A 21,691-nucleotide genomic window follows, 5' to 3' on the forward strand; every position below is an offset into this window, starting at 1 on the left:
AACTTTCGAGTCGTTTGGTCTATAATTGCGACCTGCAGAGCAACTGCAAAATCAGGAAATTTTTCAGTTTTTGGTCCATTTCAATACATAAACATTATGCGATCATCTCCAAAAGAAATAGGGTTCTATTCTGACCTTCTATCCTAACCCCACCTCCACACTAAATTTCGTGAAGATCGGGCCATAATTGCGACCTGTAGAGTGATTACAAATTTACATGGACAGGCGGACAGACGGACGGACGGACATACATAGCTAGATCGACTCAGCTCCGCGAGATAGGAAGATCCATATATACTTTCCTATGTGGGAAACCAATATTTCGAGGTGTTATATAATTTTTGGCCCAATCAAACTTATAATACCCCCAACACATAGTGTTGTAGGGTATAAAAACTGCGACAAAGTCAAACGCCATAATTTTTACATTTTGTTTTTTAAATTTTATTGAATGAAAGAAAAACATGTCGGAAATAGCATCAAATTTTAGTCCGAATTGGTCACCTTTGGCACGAATTATGGCCTTCAAAGGCCAATGAAACCGTCACACGCTGCCCGAATGTTGCTCTGCGGTATTTTGGCCATTCCCTGCCAAGCGCTTGCTTGAGGTGATCGATATTTTGACCTTTTTTAGTGACAACCTTGCTTTTCAAAATACTCCAGACACAGTAGTCCAACGGATTGGTATCCGGAGATTTTGGCGGCCATTGATCGCTGGAAATGAAGGGAGGAACCTCATTTTGGAGCCATTCTTGGGTGGCGCGTGCTGAGTGCGATGGTTCTGGGTCCTGTTGGAATGTCCAGGGTCTGCGGCCAAAATGTTTGCGTGTCCAAAGCTTTGATATACCCTCCAGAATATTTTCGCGTTAATATTGGGCATTTATTTTGATGCCACGGTCGATTAATATGAGCGGAGAGTGAACATCGGCTGTTATGGCGGCCCACACCATCACCATGGCCGGCGCTTGAGTTGTGGTGGCCAATCGAAGGTGCACATTTTCAGCTGACCTTTTTGGCAAGTAAACACGATCATTTTGTTTGTTTACAAACTGCTGGAGAGCGAATATTTTCTTATCGGAGAAAACCAAATTCGGCAGTTTACCACTTTCGGCCAAGCGAAGAAACTCTTTAGCTCTTTTGAGTCGATTTTCTTTCTGTTGCGGTGTAAGTTCTTGCACTTTTTGGAATTTCAATGGCTTTACCCCGAGCTCAGTTTTCAATATTTACCGAATGGTATATTGCGATATGTTCAGCTCACGAGCCATATAAAGAAATCACACTATCACGCTTGAATTCCATCACGAATAACTGTTTTTTTTTCTGGAAAATTCTCACCAAAATGCTTTTGTACGCTTGTAAACAAACATATAACGCCACCTACTGGTATTCGGAATTTTGATGATTGCAACGACATTATTATGAAGTTCGTAATGGATAATATAGCCTCTGACAGAAATTTGTCTGTATAGGTCCATGTTTTAGTCCCCATATAACAGTACCTCCCGATATTCGGTATTTTGATGATTTTACCGACATTATTCACCGAAATTGTTTCAAATATGGTATTTGAAGTTCGTAATGGATAATATAGCCTCTGACAGAAAATTGTCTGTGCACGTCTTCGTATAGCCCTCACATAACGGTACCTCCCGATATTCGGTCTTTTGATGATCTTGGTATTTTAAGTTCATAATGGATACTACAGCCAAATACAGAAAATTGTATGTGCAGGTCCACGTTTTTGTCCCCATATAACGGTACCACCCGATTTTCGGTATTTTGAGGATTTTAGCGACATTATTCACCGGAATTATTTCAAATTTGATATTTGAAGTTCGTAATGAATACTACAGTCTATGACAGGAGAGTGTCTGTGCAGGACCACGTCTTCGCATAGCCCCCACATAACAGTACCTCCCTAAATTCGTTATTTTGATGATTTTAGCTACAGTATTTACCCAATTTTTTTTTCCAAGTTTCCCCTTAGAATATTGTAATGGCTTATGACAAAAGTTGCCTATGTAGGTCCACGTCGTCGTATGGACCCTAATATAATGGCTACTTCGGTGTTTTTAAGATTTTAACCGAATTTTTGGCGGATTTCATTTTATGAAAATTGCCAAATTCGTTTCAAATGGTGGAGGGTATTTAAAGTTCATCCCAGCCGAACTTACAACTTCTTTACTAGTTTCAATTAATCCCACTTTTTAAAATTCCTTCCTAGGACATGGACATATTATTGGCATTATTTAAGTTGTAAGCCATGTTTAGACCAGCCATAATAAATCGACTAAAACTGAAATGATGAAAATAATACGCGGTTTATAGAATTGAAAAAATGTCGCAAGGATTTAAAAGAGAAAGTTAAAAATGCATTTACGATTTGCGTGACGTATATCCTATGAAATTGACATTTGAAGTCGAGTGGCGAGCTCCAACGTAATATATTCCGAGTCTTGTGGTGAGCTATTTAAAAAAATAGTCTTTCCGTACGACACGTGTTTGTAGGAAAGAAAGTTTGAAGCTACTTAAATATGCACTAATTAGGTCTACTTCAAAACTATATTCCACAAAGTTATGCATTGAGTACATAAAACCCACACGCGCATAACTTTAAGTAACTCCAAAACAATTACAACAACTATTAATCAAATGCCATAAAATTTGATAGAGAAAACCTTTGTGCCCATCCTGTGGTCCCTGGAACCTTTCAGTTCGAACTAAGCCATGAATGTAAGCGCTCTTTATCGGCACTACGAGGACCATTTGGGAGGCGGAGAAATAGAAATGAAAAACATGGTCGGGGCATGTTTACTTCATATAATCGGTTACTATTTCGTCAGATGGTCGAAAAGTTTTATTCTGATAATTTCCGTGGAACGTGAAGACAGTTCAGCATTCTACAATGATGTATTGGATCGAACATTTGCCAATTGGAAACAATACTCCCTGCAAATAGTTAATGTGCATAGGGGGCAAAAGCGGCGGGTGCGTGGTACAAGAGACTACAATATGGTGTTGATAGATTCATATGAAAGCTTTGTGTAAGTACAAAAATTATCAAAACGATTTTCGCTTAAAATTCAAAAATTTCAATACACATTTTTAGATCCGCCGACTTAGTTGCCCACACTAAGAATAATAATCACAATGAATACTATTATATATTCCTTAAGAGATCCGATGCAATGTTGTGGCCGGTTATGCAACAAATCTTTGAATATTGTTGGCAGAATCACTTGATCAATTGTGTGATTCAAATACAAACGGATCGGGGGGAGTTGCAATTGTACACCTATTACCCGTTTACACGTTGGCAGTGTGGCAAAGCTCAAATTGTTCGGATAACTGGATTGAATGCATCCGGAAAGATGAGCAGGGAGATGTTGTTTCCCAGCAAATTGAAAAACTTTTATGGTTGTCCACTGAGGGTGGCAATCTGGCATATACCGCCGTTTATGTCGCTTTCAACCGATGCTGAGGGGAATGTCCAACTGGATGGTGGTTGTGAAAGTAGATTGTTAAAGATGCTCAGTGATCGTTACAATTTTAGCCTTGATCTCAGAGTGTTCGATGACGATACTCGTGGCAATGTATTTCCAAATGGATCGACAACGGGTGTTCTTAAAATGGTAAGTCGAGTTTTTGTTTTGTGGGTTGGTTTCCGATTCGACTTGAAATCTATGGTGGGCAACAGCTTACTTCGCGCAGTTAATATTTCAATATTTAAGTAGCGGTATAATCTAAACTATATGCATAAAGAAACCAGTAAAGAAAGTCTTAAAGTCGGATGGGGCCGACTTTATGATACCCTACACCACTTTGCTAATTTAGTAGAGCTCCGCATAACAATTAAAAGTTTTTTTATGGGAGAATTCAATCATACACGCTATGAATATAATTATAATTTAAAGCTCAAAGGATTAAATAGGCAGAAGCATTTGTATCTTTTAAATTCGGACTTCTATTGCCCATTTGGTGCACAATTAATTTGAAATCGGATAAAAATATATATGGGAACTATATCCAAATCTGAACCGATCTCGATAAAATTTGGCAAAGATATTTCTTAGCTGTAATTGATATATTTCCCTGAATATCGTTGTTACGGAGTGCATATTACGGCTGTGGGTAACAAATACAACAAATTGAATGAACAATATATATGGGAGCTAGCTATATCTGAACCGATTTCGATCAAATTTGACATACTACCTTCAAGTGCCAAATTTCATTTGGACAAATATTTGACGTTTGGTGTACAATCAAAAGTAAATCGGACGAAGTTATATATGGGAGCTATATCCAAATCTGAACCGATCTCGATAAAATTTAGCAAATGTATTTCTGAGCTGCATTTGATATATTTCTCCAAATATTGTTGTTACAGAGTGCATATTACGGCTGTGGGTAACAAATACAACAAATCGGATTATCAATATATATGGGAGCTATAGTAATATTTGAACCGATTTCGATCAAATTTTGCATACTTATTTTCAGGTCCAATCTGAACGTACGTCCAAATTTCCATACTATTCGGACTGATATTACACGTTTGGTGCGCAATAAAAGGCAAATCGGACGAAGATATATATGAGAGCTATATCTAAACTTTGACCGATTATCTCCAATTTCAATAGGGTACGTCCTTGGGACAAACAAATGATTTGTGCAAAATTTCATCTGGATAGGGAAATAAATGCGAACTTCACTTTGTTCACAAAAATACATGGACAGACGGACGGACATGCATAAATCGACTCAGAATGTGATTCTATACAGATCATCAAAAGGAACTATGAGTCTATCTCGTTTCCTTTTGCCTGTTACAAACAAATGCACAAAGACATAATACCCTGACCACCTTGTGGTGTAGGGTATAAAAAAAAGCTGTAAGTTCGGCCGGGCCAAACTTTAAATATCCATATCATTTGTCAATTTTCAAAAAAATAAAATCCGTTAAAAATTCTGCTAAAATATTAAACATACCGAATGTTGCCGTTATATTAGGATCTATACGATGACGTAGACCCGCATAGACAATTTTTGTCATAAGCCATTACAATATTCAAATGCGAAACTTGAAAAAAAATCGGTGAATAAAGTAGCTAAAATCATAAAATACCGAATATAGGGAGCTACCATGGGGGCTATACAAAGACGTGGACTTGCACAGACAATTTACTGTCATAGGCTGTAGTATCCATTACGAACCTCAAATACAAAATTTGAAACAATTCCGGTGAATAATGTCGCTAAAATCATCAAAATACCGAATATCGGGAGGTACCAGTATATGGGGGCTATGCGAAGACGTGGACCTGAACAGACAATTTTCTGTCATAGGCTGTAGCATCCATTACGAACTTCAATTACCAATTTTTAAACAAATCCGGGAAATAATGTCGCTTAAACGTGGACCTACATGGTAATTTTCAATACCAATAGTACTGCAGACATTTAGGGTGAGATAAAAAAACTGCAACAAAGTCAATCGCCATAATTTTTACATTTTTCTATTTTTTTTTAAATAAAAGCTTTATTTAAAAAAAAAATAGAAAAATGTAAAAATTATGGCGATTGACTTTGTTGCAGTTTTTTTTATCTCACCCTGAATGTCTGCAGTACTATTGGTATTGAAAATTACCATGTAGGTCCACGTTTAGCATCAAATTTTAGAATAAGTTTAGATTTGTTTTGACACGAATTATGGCCTTCAAACGGCAAATGAAACCGTCACACGCTGCCCGAATGTTGCTCTGCGGTATTATGGCCCATTCACGGCGAAGCGCTTGCTTGAGGTGATCGACACTTTGGAATTTTTTAGTGCTAACCTTGCTTTTCCAACGGATTGGTATCCGGAGATTTTGGTAGCCAGTGTGCGCTGGGAATGAAGCGAGGAATCTTATTTTGTAACCATTCTTGGGTGGCGCGTGCTGAGTGCGATGGTGCTAAGTCCTGTTGGAATGTCCAAGGTCTGCGGCCAAAATGTTTGCGTGCCCAAGGCTTTAGGCCTCCACTCTCCAGAATATTTTCGCGATAATATTCGCCATTTATTCTGATGCCACGGTCGGTTAATACGAGCAGAGAGCGCCCATCGGTTGTTATGGCGGCCCACACCATCACCATGGCCGGCGCTTGAGTTCTAATGACCAACCGAAGGTGCACATTTTCAGCAGACATCTTTGGCAAGTAAACACGATAATTTTGTTTGTTTACAACTTCTGGACAACGAATGTTTTCTTATCGGAGAAAACCAAATTCGTCAGTTAGCCACTTTCGGCCAAGCGAAGAAACTCTTTAGCTATTTTGAGCCCATTTTCTTTCTGTTGCTGTGTAAGTTCTTTCACTTTTTAGGAATTTTGGAATTTTGGAATATTGCAACATGTTCAGCTCACGAACCATTTTTCGGCCACTGCGACGCGGGTTTCGATCAAGTCACTTTTTTACTTTTCGAACCATTTCTGCTGATGTTGCTGTTTCCTTCCGTCCATTTCCTTGACGTCAGACTACGCTACCAGTATCACGGTAACGAGCGATGGTACGAGACACAAAAGATTTATTCACATTTAAATGCTGGAGTGCTCTAACGATAGCCACTTGTGGTTCTCCAGCCAAATATAAAGAAATCACACCATCACGCTTGAATTCCATCACGAATAACTTTTTTCCTGGAAAAGTCTCACCAAAATGCTTTTGTACGCTTGTTAACAATATATATAGGTGTCGAACGAGTGGTTTAGAAATGACAGCAGTCTGAAGTTGGTTGCAGGTTTTTCACTTCTCCCTGTATGGGGGCCATACGAAGACGTGGACCTGCACAGACAATTTTCGGTCATAGGCTGTAGTGTTCATTACGAACTTCAAATACGAAATTTTAAAGAATTCCGGTGAATAATGTCGCTAAAATAATCAAAATACCGAATATTCGGAAGCGAAGAGTGTTTTCCACAGACGGATATCCTAATAACATTTGTTTCCTTTACTTTTCAGTTAAATGATCGTGAATTGGATTTTGGAATAGGCTCATATCATCAAAATGCTTTACGAAATTCCGTGGCTACATCAACTGTCAATTACTACCAATCCATAATATCTGTTGTCATGCTGCGAAGTGCCTTGCGTCTAAGTGACTCAAAAGCGTTAATCTATCCCTTTCAACCAAATACCTGGCTTATTTTGTTTGTCGTCACAATTGCCGTTATCTTGGGAGTGTACATTTTTCGCCACATACGTCATACGACCGTGGTGAAACCATTTACCGATGTCTTTATCAGTATGCTGGGTATGCCTTTTGTGCACATGCCGCCCTTCAAGGAGCTGCGTGTCTTTGCCTTGTCATGGATATTCTTTACACTGATCATTCGCAGTGCCTACTTGGGGTTTCTTTTTCACATAATACGATCCCACTTGCTCTCAAATCCTCCCACCGATTTGAATACTCTAATTAGTCGTAATTTTGGAATAATTGTTAGCGAACGTGTCAATCATATAATTGCAAATATTTCAGAACTTAAGCAACTTAACCATACGATATTGCAAAAGAAACCCGAAACGTATACATTGGAGTATCTGTTGAACCTGCCCCCAGAAGAGGGGAATCATGTGATGGGCATATCTGCCGTGGATTTTCTACAATATCAAATACGGGCCCGGCGATTGAGAGATGTTGTGAAAATTATGCCCTACGACTTGTTGGGTTTCAAGATCTGCATCTATTTGGCCAAACATTCCTATCTGAGTGATCAATTCAATGAGCTGCTAATATGGGTACGTGACTCTGGGCTAATTGAATATTGGAAGAAAACTCAATTGGATTCGGGTTATGTGAATGGTAAATGGCAAGCCGAGGATGAGCTATTCGATATGGCAGAACTGAAAACCGCATTTATGGCTGTAGGCATTGGTGATGTCATAGCCATTTTGATATTTCTCGTTGAGGTATTTTATCACAAGTATTTCGATCATGACGATGACAATGATGTGCTTGTGTTCATTAATTAAACATTTATTTTTGTATTTTTTGAAATAATAGATAAATAGAATTACAAAAAAAAAAAAAAAATTAATAAATAAATAAATTTATAATTTATATTGATCCATGACTTAGGTTGTTAAGTACGGATTTTCCTAACTCGCCGAGCTGAGTCGACTCTTCTATGTGTGTCCCTCCGCCCGTCCATGTTAAATTGTAATTCCTCTTCAGGTCACCATTATGGCCCGATCCTTACGAAATTTTATTGAGAGGTTGGATTATGTTTAGAATAGAAGCCTTTTGTTGAGGGAGATGATCGCAAAATTTTTAGGGGCTGAAATTTGAATTTTTCAGTTGCTCTAGAGGTTACAACTAACGACCAATCGGAATTTTGTATGTGGCTGTAATATACTGTGAGTGAGAGACGTGAAAAACCTGCAACCAACTTCAGACTGCTGTCATTTCTAAGCCACTCGTCCGACAGCTGTTAAAATTATGCCAGCGACAGCTCTTTGTATAGTTTATAAGCATAAAAAAGCATTTTGCTGAGAATTATCCAGAAAAAAAGTTATTCGCGATGGTCGGTATCCGCTCGTATTAATCGACCGCCGCATCAGAATAAATGCCGAATATTATCACGAAAATATTCTGGAGGGCACGCAAGTCACTGTAGCTTCCGAACGAATTGAAGTAGATTGATATAATTTTACTTAAATGTATGTTATGTCTGCAGGACTTTTGGTATTGAAAATCGGCCATGTAGGCCCACGTTTTAGTATAGCCCCTATATAACGGTACCTCCCGATATTCGGTATTTTGATGATTTTAGCTACATTATTCACCGGAAATGTTTCAAATTTGGTATTTGAAGTTCGTGATGAATGCTACAGCCTATGACAGGAGATGGTGTGTGCAGGTCCACGTCTTCGTATAGCCCCAATATAACGGTACCCCCCGATATTCGGTATTTTGATGATTCTATGGACATTTTTTCATCAGAATGGTTTCAAATTTGGTATTTGAAGTTCATAATGGATACAACAGCATACGACAGAAAATTTTCTGTGCAGGTCCACGTCTTCGTATAGCTCCCATATAACGGTACCTCCCGATATTCGGTATTTTGATGACTATAACGATATAATTCACCGGAATTATTTTAATTTTGGTGTTCTAAGTTTAAAATGAATACTACAGCTTAAGTTTGTTTGTGCAGGTCCACGTTTTTGTATAATCCCCATATTACGGTACCTCCTGGTATTCGGTACTTTGACAATTTTAGCGACATTATTCACCGGAATTGTTTCAAAATTGGTATTTGAAGTTCGTAATGGACACTACAGTCTATGGCAGAAAATTGTCCACGTCTTCGTATGCCCCCCATATAACGGTACCTCCCGATATTCGGCATTTTGATGATTTTAACGACATTATTCACCATAAAAATTGTCTGTGCAGCTCCACGTCTTCGTAAAGCCCCAATATAATAGTACCTTCCTTCCTATTTGGAATTTGATGATTTTAGCTACATTATTCACCATTTTTTTTAAATTTCGCATTTTAATATTGTGATGGCTTATGACAAAAGTTGCCTGTGTAGGTCCACGTCGTCGTATAGACCTTAATATACATTCGGCTACATTCAGTATTTTTAAGATTTTAACAGATATTTTAACGTTTTTAAATTTTTTGAAAATATCAAAATTCTTTCCCAATAGTGGAGGGTATTCAAAGATCGGCCCGGACGAACTTACAGCTTTTTTTATTTGTTTAATTTCACATTCAAAAATTTTGGGTATATTTGGAGAAGGATGACAGTTTCTAAACAGGAGTGATATTCCCCATTTTCACACTAGGTCTCATATTGGGGACTCTATTCATAAAGGGTAATTTTTCAAGAGCTATAGGAAAGATCATAGAAACCAATGAAATATTTATTTGAATTTATAGTACGGTACGCATTATTGAATTAAAAAAAAAAAACAAATCATGACACAAACTCAAACAATCTTGGGTCTCTTAATCAAATAGTACCCTTAGTTTCGTAATTTTCTGGGATAACAACTCCAATAAAAACGTTAGCACAGCCAATAACTGTAGAGCTCCACAAATCACATAGATCCCCAGTAGATCTTTTTGTTCGATCATTTCATCATCCTCTTTGTAGGAATTCATCATCGTTTTCGAATCAAAGTATCGCTTTATATAATACCTTTGGAGACCACTCGATTTCAGGTCCATAATCATTTTTTCAAAACGATATGCCAATATTGTGTGTTTGGTAAAATATATCGTTATTTGCTGCTTCATAACCGTTTCCGGGATGACATAGAACAACGCCACTTTACCACTTTCCTGGGCGTAATGCATCAGGAATTCCTTGGAGATGACAGCGTATAAATTTCGACTCAAATTCTCTTCCACATATTTTATGGCTGCCAATTCATCGCTGGAATTTAAGATAATCGGTTGTAAGTTGTGACGCGAGCGATCATGATAGAATGGAATATTGGCAACATCGTAGAAGGTAAAACGATTCAAGACCGAGATATAATTTTGATTTGTTGCATCTCCCAAATTTAAGGGTAACTTGTGATAGATGTCGTTGCTGAAGAGATAATACAAGAGGCCAGAGTAAATTGATCGCAATAGAAATGTGCCCCATATCCATGGTCCAAGCATAAAATACGAATGACGATGTTTAATTGTCTCACGAACTGGCAGGCCAAAGGCACTAGTCAACATTGAAAAGGTACGCATTGATTTTGGCCGTTGAAAGCGCACCAAGCGTGTTACCAGCAAGATCGAGGCTCCACAACCAATTATGGCACTCCAGGTGTACAGGCGAAACGGGTAGGCCAACACTTCAAAGGTATTGAAGATATGTGCCCGCAAATTGATTACCGCCGCAATAGAACTTTGATAATGCGGAGCTGTGTTGGTATAGAGATCTGCTGTCAACGAACGTTTGCGGTAATAGCCAAAAACGAAATCTGCCGTTCGATTTGCCAGCTATGTGGAAAAGAAAAAAATGAGGAAATGAAATATGTTTCTATACCACGCAATGGAGGGCACACAACGGAGACCCCATAAAATATGTACATACTCTTGATCAGCGTAAAATGTTAAGTCGATTTAGCGATGTCTGTCCGTCTATCTGTTGAAATCACGATAGAGTCCACATTATTCAATCTAGAGCTTTAAAAATTTACACAAAGTTTTATATTATATGCAGGCTGATTGGCATTAAAAATGGGATATATGTATCCACGTTTAGGTATAGCCCCCATATAGCGGTACTCCCCGATTTTCGGTATTTTGAAGGTATCTGTCACAATTTTTAGCCAAACTAGATGATATTTTATATTTAGGGTTCTTGGACGGTCTGTTCTCTCTGTGAAAAAAATATTCGCTACAGGTCCACTAATTGGTATAGCCCACATATATAGAATGGTACCTTAAGATTATGGGTATTTTCAATTTTTCTGTCACAATTTCCAATCGAATTTTCAATTTTCTTCCCTACCTTCCACCATAGTATGGAGGGTATATTATGTTTGTCATTCCGTTTTTAACACCTCGAAATATACATTTTAGACCCCACAAAGTATAAATATTCTTGAACAGCAAAAAGTCTATGTCGATTTAGCTATGCCCGTCCGCACCTCCGTCTATACGTCTTTGGAAATCACTCTAACTTCCGAACGAAATAAAGTGGGTTGATAAAATTTTACTCAATTATATATTATGTTTGCAGGACTTTTGGTATAGAAAATGGAACATGTAGTTCCACGTTCTGGTATAGCTCCCATATAACGGTACTTCTCTATTTTCGGTATTTTGATGATTTTAGCGACATTATTCACCGGAAATGTTTCAGGTTTGGTATTTGAAATTCGTAATGGATACTACAGCCTACTACAGAAAATTGTCTATGCAGGTCTACGCCTTCATATAGCCCCTATATAATGGTACCTCCCTATTTTCGGTATTTTGGTCATTTAAGCAACATTATTCATCCGAATTGTTTCAAATTTGGTATTTGAAGTTCATAACGGATACTACAGCCTATGACAGAAAATTGTCTGTGCAGGTTCACGTCTTCGTATAGCCTCTATATAACGGTACCTCCTGATATTCGGTATTTTGATGATATTAGTGGCGTTATTCACCGGAATTGTTTCAAATTTGGCATTTGTAGTTCATAATGGATACTTCAGCCTATGACAGAAAATTGTCTGTGCAGGTCCACGTCTTCGTATAGCCTCAATATAACGGTACCTCCCGATATTCGGTATTTTGATGATTTTAGTGGCATTATTCACCGGAATTGTTTGAAATTTGGCATTTGAAGTTCGTAAAGGATACTACAGCCTATGACAGAAAATTGTCTATGCAGGTCCACGTCTCCGTATAGCCCTCATATAGCGGTACCTCCCGATATTTGGTATTTTGATGATTTTAGCGACACTATTCACCGGAATTATTTCAAATTTGTCATTTGAAGTTCGTAATGGATAATTCAGCCTATGACAGAAAATTGTCTGTGCAGATCCATGTCTTCGTATAGGCCCCATACAACGGTACCTCCCGATTTTCGGTATTTTGATAATTTTAGCGACATTATACAGCGGAATTGTTTCAAATTTGGTATTTGAAGTTCGTAATAGATACTACAGCCTATGACAGAAAATTGTATGTGCAGATTCACGTCTTCGTATAGCCCCCATATAACAGTATCTCCGGATATTCGGTATTTTGATGATTTTAGTGGCGTTATTCACCGGAGTTGTTTCATATTTGACATTTTAAGTTCGTAATGGATACTTCAGCCTATGACAGAAAATTGTCAGGGCAGGACCACGTCTTCATATAGCCCCATATAACGGTACCTCCCGATATTCGGTAATTTGATGATTTTAGAATTGTTTCAAATTTGGCACTTGACGTTCGTAATGGATACTTCAGCCTATGACAGGAAATTGTCAGTGCAGGGCCACGTCTTCATATAGCCCCATATAACGATACCTCCTGATATTCGGTATTTTGACGATTTTAGCAACGTTATACTCCGGAATTGCTTCAAATTTGGCATTTGAAGTTCGTAATGGATAGTTCAGCCTATGTCAGAAAATTGTCGGTGCAGGTTCACGTCTTCGTATAGCCCCCATATAACGGTACCACCCGATATTCGGTATTTTGCAGGTCGAAGTCGTCGTACAGACCTAAAGCAGCGGCTACATTGTGTATTTTTAAGATTTTAATAGAATTTTTAACGGATTTTATTTCTTGGAAAATTGTCAAATTCGTTCCAAATGGTGGAGGGTATTCAAAGATCGGCCCGGCCGAACTTACAGCTTTTTTTATTTGTTTAATTTCACATTCAAAAATTTTGGGTATATTTGGCGAAGGATGACAGTTTCTGCCTATAGTTTCAAAAAGAAGTGATATTCCCCATTTTCACACTAGGTCTCATATTGGGGACTCTTTTCATAAAGGGTAATTTTTTAAGTGCTATAGGAAAGATCATAAAAAACCCATGAAATATTTATTTGAATTTATAGTACGTTACACATTATTGAAAGTTTTGAAGATGATTTCATTTCCATTAGTTTTCTAGTTGAACTTTTGTAATGAGATTGCAAAGAGAATGACAACGTGAATTCACCCCCTGTCCCTTTTGGTGGTGTATGTATTCAACTCACCATAAGCAGTCCTCCACGTAAAGCCGGATAATTGCGATCATCGTCCTCAGCCTCCTTTAAAATCAATGTAAAATTTAAGACCCTTGCAAACTCCTTGACAATTGCCACTTCGAAACCGGTAAATTCTCCATTCTCATCGTAGTACACATAAGGTCGAGTGCAGCGTACCACACCAATCAATGGACAACCATAAAAATTGTTGGTTTTGGCATGGAAATAGGGTCGTCGCAACCATTTACCATCGACAAATTGATTGATGTGCTGTGGTCGGGTACTGTTGCAGGTCCCCCAACCGAATGGGAAATATGTATACAAGTGTAACTCACTCTTGCGATTCTGTATTTGAATGTTACAATTCACAATTTGATTTTGCCAACAGTAACGAAAGATTTTCTCCATCTCCTCGAGTATGATGAGATCGTTTTGCATGAGGAACATGTGATAATATTCACTGGTGTCATACTGCTTCGTATACGCTATTGGATCAATATCTCTGGAAAAAATGTATACAAATTTCATTTAAATTTTTCCTTCTAGAAGAAACCTTATTCTACTCACAAAAATGCCTCATAGGAATCAATGAGCAGGAGATTATAAAACCTTGGACCCTCTATCCGCTGGGGATTTTTGTGGTCGACAAACACCAATTGGGCATTCAAATCCGGTATCATATCGAAAATAAATTCCAAAACATTGAGAAAAAAATAAAATGTCCTTCGGCGCCGAGTTGATATTACAATCATAAAAGAGGTTGTCATTTCCATAAAGAAATTCTGAATAATGCGACATAGCGACTGGGCAACCACGGCATTCATATCGTATTGATTGATTTGCGATTCTTCTAGGCGAGTTTGACCGAAATTGAACAAATTTGTTACATTCATTGTTCTTTTTTGTTATGTTTTTAATTGAAATTTTCCGAACGAGTTGTTAGTTGACCTGCATTTGTTAATAACTTTTAATTGAATGATGAACAAATGGTAGAATTTTTGCTTCAAGTTAGCTAAAGTTGTGACGTCACGGTTATTATAGATGTCAAAAAACTTTTTCAATTATTTTTGTCATAATTCTTGACCTTGCTTTGACTTAGCTAAAATTTTTTGTTTTGTTTGGTTTTGAAAGTTAGCAAGGACAAGGATGATTTAAATACCTCTGCTTGAATCACTCAATACGGAGATCGATCCAATCCATGAAGCCGAATTCGGTAAATTTGTATAATCGTCAGAACAGTTGTAATCCAACGTTTAAAAATAAGAGTTCTTAAGGGGTAGATAACCTCTCCATAAACATTTCTCAGACTTTGGTATGGAAAATGGGCTTTGCAGATCCATGTTAAGGTATAGCCCCCTATATAATCCCTATATTCGGTATTTTGATAATTTCAGCGACATTATTCACCGGAATTTTTTCAAATTTCGTATTTGAAGTTCCTAATAGGTACTGCAAGCTATAACAGCAATTTGACTAGGCAGGTTCAGGTCTTCGTAAAGGCCCCCATATAACGATAACTCCCTATAATCGGTATTTCGATGATTTAAGGGACATTTTTCACCGGAATTATTTCAAATTTGGAATTTGAAGTTCGTAAGGGATAGTACAGCCTAAGACAGAACATTGTCTGTGCAGGTCTACGTCTTCGTATAGCCCCCATGTAATGGTACCTCCCTTTTTTCGGTATTTTGATGATTTAAGCGACATTAATCACCGGAAATGTTTCAAATTTGGTATTTTGAAGTTCGTGATGGATACCACAGACTATGACAGAAAATTATCTGTGCAGGTCCACGTCTTCGTATAGCACTCATATAACGGTACCTCCGGATATTCGGTATTTTGATGATTTTAGCGACCTTATTCAGCGGAATTGCTTCAAATTTGGTTCGTAATGGATATTACAGTATGACAGAAAATTGTCTGTGAGGTCCACGTTTTGGTGTAGGCCCCATATAGCGGTATCTCCCTATATTCGGGTTTTTGATAATTTTAGCGACATTATTTATCGGAATTGTTTCAAATTTCGTATTTGAAGTTCCGAATGGGTACTGCAGTCTATTACAGAAAATTGTCTATTCTGGTCCAGGTCTTCATGTAGCCCCCATATAAAGGTACCTCCCAATATTCTCTATTTAGATGATTTTAGTGATATTATTTACTGGAATTGTTTCAAATTTTGTATTTGAAGTTCCTGATGGGTACTACAAGCTATAATAGAAATTGGAATAGGCAGGTTCGTGTCTTCGGATAATTTCCTCCCGATATTCGGTACCTCCTGATATTCGGTATTTTGATGATTTTAGCAACCTTATTCAGCGGAATTGTTTCAAATTTGGTTCGTAATGGATACTACAGCCTATGACAGAAAATTGTCTGTGCACGTCCACGTTTTGGTATAGCCCCCATATAATAGTACCTCCCTATACTCTGTATTTTGATGATGCAGGTCCACGTCGTCGTATAGACCCTAATATTACGGCTACATTCGGCTACATAAGATTTAAACAGAATTTTTAATGGATTTTATTTTTTTTTTTAAATTGCCAAATTCGTCCCAAATGGTGAAGGGTATTCTAAGTTCGACCCGGCCGAACTTACAGCTTTTTTACTTGTTATTTTTAAAATTTCTTCCAAATGGTGAAGGGTATAAAAAGTTCGGCCCGTCCGAACTTATTGCTTTTTTAATTGTTTAGTTTTATTTCGTTTATTTCGACAAAGGCCATTTATTTTCAAAATTTTCTATTTTTATTTCGAGCTATTCAATTTCCTGTGCGAACATTTATAATATACGATTTCCACAACAAAAACCATCACCGCCAGCAAATCAATAATCAAACATGTTTTAAAAATACTCCATAGCTGTGAGATACCCAGAGCTAAGGGAATTCGTTCCTCCCCAGTTTGTTCCAAGAAACGGTCATCGAAAACCTGTCGGGCCCAGTGATCAATTAAACCAAAACTTCGTAAATTTAACAGGACCCGATCAAACGATGGCAGCAAATACGAATGTTTGGAGAAGTAGACACATAATTGTTGAGAGAATATTGTCTCTTCCAGGACATGGAATACTCCATATTTGTGGTAGGAATTCACATAATCCACCAAAAAATCCCGAGGAGTTCCAGTGGCATAGTTCTTGTCCGGATTCGCCTCCAATATGGGATAGCCTCCGGCATCGGTTATATTCATTATCTTCAGATCCAATTGTTTGTTGCGTAGAATGGGTATGCCGGAAAAGGAATCGGATGTGGCCACATTAACAATTAAGGTGAATTTGCGTGCTGCCAACTCGGCAGCCGTATTGGGCGGCTGAACAGTCTTATCCGAATTGAGGAAATCATACAGCGAACTCTGATAGGTGGAACGTAAGAGAAATGTCATCAAAGCCCACATTGTGGTAAAGTAACGAGCGAAATTCCTTTGGGGTTGTAGTGTGTTGAAAGCCGGTTGGCCCAGACTTGTGGCTATAATATTGATGTTAATGGAGGAGGTGCATCGAACGTCGTAAATAAAATGTAGGGTTGGTATATGGATTCTCTCAAAAATGAAGGTAAATACCAACAGTAAAAGGGTTAGCATCAACCACATGGTCCAAATGTAAATATCGAATGGATAGGTCAGGATCTCAAAGCTTTGAAAGGGTTGTCGCCTCGCCAGCACTGTAAAAACCTGCATGGTTTGATAAAATGTTGCCGAGGGGCTAAGGGCCGTTGAACGCTCCAGGGTGCAACGGAATGATCCCAAACTCAAGTCGGCTATGTGGTCGTTGAGCTAAAAGGAAAAAAAAAATTAATTTGATTGTTCCATAATTGGTTACCTAAAAACTCACCATTTTTATGGCCCCCGTAACACTGCCATCCTTCTTCACCAATCCCCTTTGTTCATTATTCGGTGGCGTTTTATAATCCAAATGAAAATTGAATAGCTCAGCCAAAACTTTTAGCAGCCATCCTTCCATACCCTCCATGCCATGGAAGCTAGTTCCGGCTTTTGGTAACATTAAATATGGCGGCACATTCCACAGGGCCGCCATAATGGTACAGTTATGGAAATTGTTGAATTTTTCCGGGTACAATTCAAGACGTGTTAGATTTCGAATTGATTTTCCATGACTTAGTGTGACAATCTGAGGCTTGTGACATTGACGCAATGTAAAAGGGTAGTAGGTGTAAAGAGAAATTGTTTGATTCTCTAGTTTTAATAGCACAGCTACATTGACCATATAATAACGCCAACAGTATTCGAATATTTTTTGCATTTCGTTTTGGGAAGTGCTGGAATTTGCATGGTATATTATCAAATAATATTCACTGAAATCTTTCGTCTTGGCAATGGGTCCAGGTTGGATTTTTCTGAAATATGTATAAAAAAAACGAAATTGGAAATTATTTTAAGAAAACAAATAAAAAAGCTGTAAGTTCGGCCGGGCCGAAACAAAAACAATAAGATCCGTTAAAAATTCTGTTAAAATCTTAAAAATCTGTTCGAAATCTAAAACGTCTAATTCTAATTCAAAGGCGAAACTAAAAAAATAGGTGAATAATGTCGCTAAAATCATCAAAATATCGAATATGGGGAGGTACAGTTATATGGGGGCTATACGAAGACTTGAACCAGCACAGGCAATTTTCTGTCTTAGGCTGTAGTATTTATTACGAACTTCAAATACCAAATTAGAAAGAATTCCGGTCAATAATGTCGCTAAAATCATCAAAATATCGAATATCGGGAGGTACAGTTATATGGGGGCTATACGAAGACTTGAACCTGCACAGACAAATTTCTGTCTTAGGCTGCAGCATCCATTTCGAACTTTAAATACCAAATTTGAAAGAATTCCGGTGAATACTGTCGCTAAAATCAACAAAATACTGAATATCGGTAGGTACCGTTATATGGGGGCTATACCAAAACGTGGACCTACAGGGTGGGATAAAAAACTGCAACAAAGTCAAACGCCATAACTTTTACAGTTTTTTTTAATTTTATTGAATGAAAGCAAAAACATATCGGAAATATCATCAAATTTTAGAATAAGTTTAGATTTGTTCGAATTGGTCAGCTTTGCTTGAGCTGATCGACACTTTGGTATTTTTTAGAGCCAACCTTGCTTTTCAAAATACTCCAGACACAAATTGGTCCAACGGATTGGTATCCGGAGATTTTGGTGGCCATTATGCGCTGGAAATGAAGCGAGGAACCTCATTTTGTAACCATTCTTGGGTGGCGCGTGCTGAGTGCGATGGTGCTGAGTCCTGTTGTAATGTCCCAGGTTTCCGGCCAAAAATTTTTCGCGGTCGATAAATACGAGCGGAGAGAGACCATCGGCTGTTATGGCGGCCCACACCATCACCTTGGCATGAGCTTGAGTTCTGGTGGCCAACCGAAGGTGCACATTTTCATCTGACCTCTTTGGCAAGTAAACAGGATCGTTTTGTTTGTTTACAAACTGCTGGACAATGGCAGTTAACCACTTTCGGTCAAGCGAAGCAACTCTTTAGCTCTTTTGACTCTATTTTCTTTTTGATGCGGTGTAAGTTCTTGCACTTTTTGCAATTACAATAACTGGACCCCGGGCTCATGTTTCAATATTTGCCTAATGGAATATTGCGATATGTTCAGCTCACGAGCCATTTTTCAACCACTGCGACGCGGGTTTCGATCAAGTCGCTTCTTTACTTTTCTAACCATTTCTGCTGATGTTGCTGTTTTCTTCAGTCCACTTCCTTGACGTCGGCCTACGCTACCCGTATCACGGAAACAAGCGATGGTATGAGACACGAAAGATTTATTCACATTTAAATGCTGGAGTGCTCTAATGATAGGTACTTGTGGTTTTCCAGCCAAATATAAAGAAATAACACTATCGCGCTTGAATTCCATCACGAATAACTTTTTTTCTGGAAAATTCTGACCAAAATGCTTTTGTAAGCTTTTAAACAATATAATGAGCTGTCACTGGAATAATTTTAACAGCTGTCGGACGAGTAGCTTATAAATGACAGCAGTCTGAAGTTGGTTGCAGTTTTTTCATCTCACCCTGTATATACAATTTTTAGACAAATCCGTGGAAAATCTGGCAACAATCATCAAAATACCGAATATCGGGAGGTACCGTTATATGGGGACTATACCAAAACCTTGACCCATATATCACTTTTTCAAAACCAACCGTCCTAGACACAATACAAATTGCTCTACCAAATTTTAAAGTTCTACGTCAAGGTATATGGGCTGATACCGGATATCTTATAAAGCTCGCAAATACCTTTGCCAAATTTTATCAAAATTGGCTAAGAATCGGATATAGCTCCCATATATATCCTTAATCCGATTTCAGTTTTATTGTGCAAATGATGGCTAATATCAGCCCAAATGGAGAGAATTCTGGTACGTACGTTTCCATTTGGTGGAACTTGGCTCCCATATATATATTTTTTTAATAATTTACGAAAATCGATTCAGAACTTTCCTTTTTTTTTTGCACATTGAGATAATGATACTTCGTCGCACAATGTTAAAGTTGGCATGATATACCACCTGCAAATTTCAAATATAAACTTATGTTTCACAAGGGTAATAATGTTCAGTATACACCGTCCTGTAAGGTCTTTGAACCGATTTCCAACCCATACCACCATTTACCACTGCCACAAATAAAAAAGTAATAATAAAACACTTACTCAAAACTCCTATACGAATCGATTAGCAGAATATTAAAATAATCATATTCATGGCGATAGTCGACGCCAACATCACTCAGACGTATTTTCATATCATTCCAAGGTTTCAAAATTTCACTCAACAATTCACTGAAATAACCATTGGCAGCGGAGCTCTCAACACTCTTCACCACAGCCACTTGAGAGGTTTGTCCGAGAAAAACCTCGGCATTGAAGTGTCTCACACAACGGGCCATTTCATCGACGTCACGGTCGTCAACTTGATTTATTGGTAATAATTTTCCAAATATTTGTTCAATTAAAAGTAGATTTAAAACTGTCGCAACGGAGATGAGAAACATTTTTAGCTGGACACCATCGAGGAAGAGAAGCCGATGCAAATGCTGTTGTGGGTTTGTGGCATTTTTTGGAAAACTTTATTTAGGTTCGACATTTAACGAATGTTTAATTGCCGGCTAAGATTGAGGTAAACAAGCCAAGGAGGTGGGGTTGTGTGGACAAGGATATAATGGTAGAGAATAGCGAACAGGTTGTTTTGTTTTCATTGGAAATGGTGGGTGGACATCATTGTACTTTGACAAATCGTTTGGCAAAAAATCAAGGTTAAATGTTAGCTTAAAATAAGTTTAATGTATGTGTGTGGGTGTGTAGAAATCGGTTAGGGCTTTTAGGTGTTACCTTGTGCTATTTACTTTTTAGGGGGGGCGGGTTTGTTTTGTTGTTACTACCGACATTGCTAGAGAAATTTGTGTGCTATATTTTTATATCTTCCGTTATTTGGTAGTTAGTTCGTTGTATTACTTTCGAAATATTGAACATGTTCGGAAAGGTGTTTGACGATTGTTAGTGAATTATTTCGTCAAATATTTTTAACAAAGCGCTTCGGTGAGTTAGTAGCTATAAAATGTCAAAGGAAGTGTTAATAACCGGAGTTCAAAGATCAAAACCTAAATATAATTATCTATACGGATATATTTGGCGTTTCAAGGTAATTATGCGGGTTAATAGAAAACTAAAATTTATTTATGAGGGGTACAATTTATAATTATTAAAAAAAAACAGAGAACAAGTAAGCAAAGGCTATAGTCGTGCGGAGCCGACCATGTGATACCCTACAACACTACAATATATTAGGAGCCTCCTTATGTCCAAATCCATATCGGAAGATTTCGCTTTTGAAATAAGGATTTTGACTAGGAACATTTGTCCAATATTTATGAACTCCGTCGGGCTGTTAGGTGTTGTAGTCCATTTTACAGCTAAATATAATCCAGTGGTCATCCAAAATGCTAGAATTCTTCCCTGTACTTAACTCTCTTCACAGGCGTGTC

The 21,691-nt window shown here is 37.9% G+C and overlaps 3 protein-coding genes across 3 annotated transcripts in view; 1 reads left to right on the forward strand and 2 right to left on the reverse strand.

The window, feature by feature from the left end:
- The first annotated feature begins 2,796 nt into the window (after positions 1 to 2,796).
- The window catches only part of LOC101890300 (uncharacterized), a 29,652-nt gene continuing 10,757 nt past the window's right edge, over positions 2,797 to 21,691 (forward strand). Inside the window, exons 1-3 of the mRNA XM_005178072.2 lie at positions 2,797 to 3,044; positions 3,110 to 3,632; positions 6,997 to 7,994. Coding sequence (XP_005178129.2) covers positions 2,797 to 3,044; positions 3,110 to 3,632; positions 6,997 to 7,994 — 1,769 coding nt within the window. The remainder of the gene's footprint in view (positions 3,045 to 3,109; positions 3,633 to 6,996; positions 7,995 to 21,691) is intronic.
- On the reverse strand, positions 9,837 to 14,708 carry LOC101890474 (uncharacterized). The gene is made up of 3 exons (XM_005178073.3): positions 14,242 to 14,708; positions 13,684 to 14,176; positions 9,837 to 10,990 (listed from the first exon to the last, which is right to left on the reverse strand). Exons 1-3 carry the CDS (start codon positions 14,565 to 14,567, stop codon positions 9,998 to 10,000), a joined length of 1,812 nt encoding a protein of 603 aa, XP_005178130.1. The 5' UTR covers positions 14,568 to 14,708; the 3' UTR covers positions 9,837 to 9,997.
- LOC101890641 (uncharacterized) lies at positions 16,392 to 20,681 on the reverse strand. Its single transcript, XM_005178074.3, has 3 exons — positions 20,361 to 20,681; positions 17,507 to 18,029; positions 16,392 to 17,448 (listed from the first exon to the last, which is right to left on the reverse strand). Exons 1-3 carry the CDS (start codon positions 20,594 to 20,596, stop codon positions 16,423 to 16,425), a joined length of 1,785 nt encoding a protein of 594 aa, XP_005178131.2. The 5' UTR covers positions 20,597 to 20,681; the 3' UTR covers positions 16,392 to 16,422.

The sequence above is a fragment of the Musca domestica genome, unplaced genomic scaffold (genome assembly GCF_030504385.1).
Source record: "Musca domestica strain aabys unplaced genomic scaffold, Musca_domestica.polishedcontigs.V.1.1 2, whole genome shotgun sequence".
Classification (NCBI taxonomy): Eukaryota; Metazoa; Arthropoda; class Insecta; order Diptera; family Muscidae; genus Musca; species Musca domestica.

Coding starts and splice junctions, on each gene's coding strand:
- LOC101890474 (XM_005178073.3), bottom strand. CDS start 14,567: ATGAATGTAACAAATTTGTTCAATTTCGGTCAAACTCGCCTAGAAGAA. Junction 14,177..14,241: donor GATTCCTATGAGGCATTTTT/GTGAGTAGAATA, acceptor CATTTTTTCCAG/AGATATTGATCCAATAGCGT. Junction 10,991..13,683: donor TACGTGGAGGACTGCTTATG/GTGAGTTGAATA, acceptor TTTTCCACATAG/CTGGCAAATCGAACGGCAGA.
- LOC101890641 (XM_005178074.3), bottom strand. CDS start 20,596: ATGGCCCGTTGTGTGAGACACTTCAATGCCGAGGTTTTTCTCGGACAA. Junction 18,030..20,360: donor GATTCGTATAGGAGTTTTGA/GTAAGTGTTTTA, acceptor TACATATTTCAG/AAAAATCCAACCTGGACCCA. Junction 17,449..17,506: donor TTACGGGGGCCATAAAAATG/GTGAGTTTTTAG, acceptor TTTTCCTTTTAG/CTCAACGACCACATAGCCGA.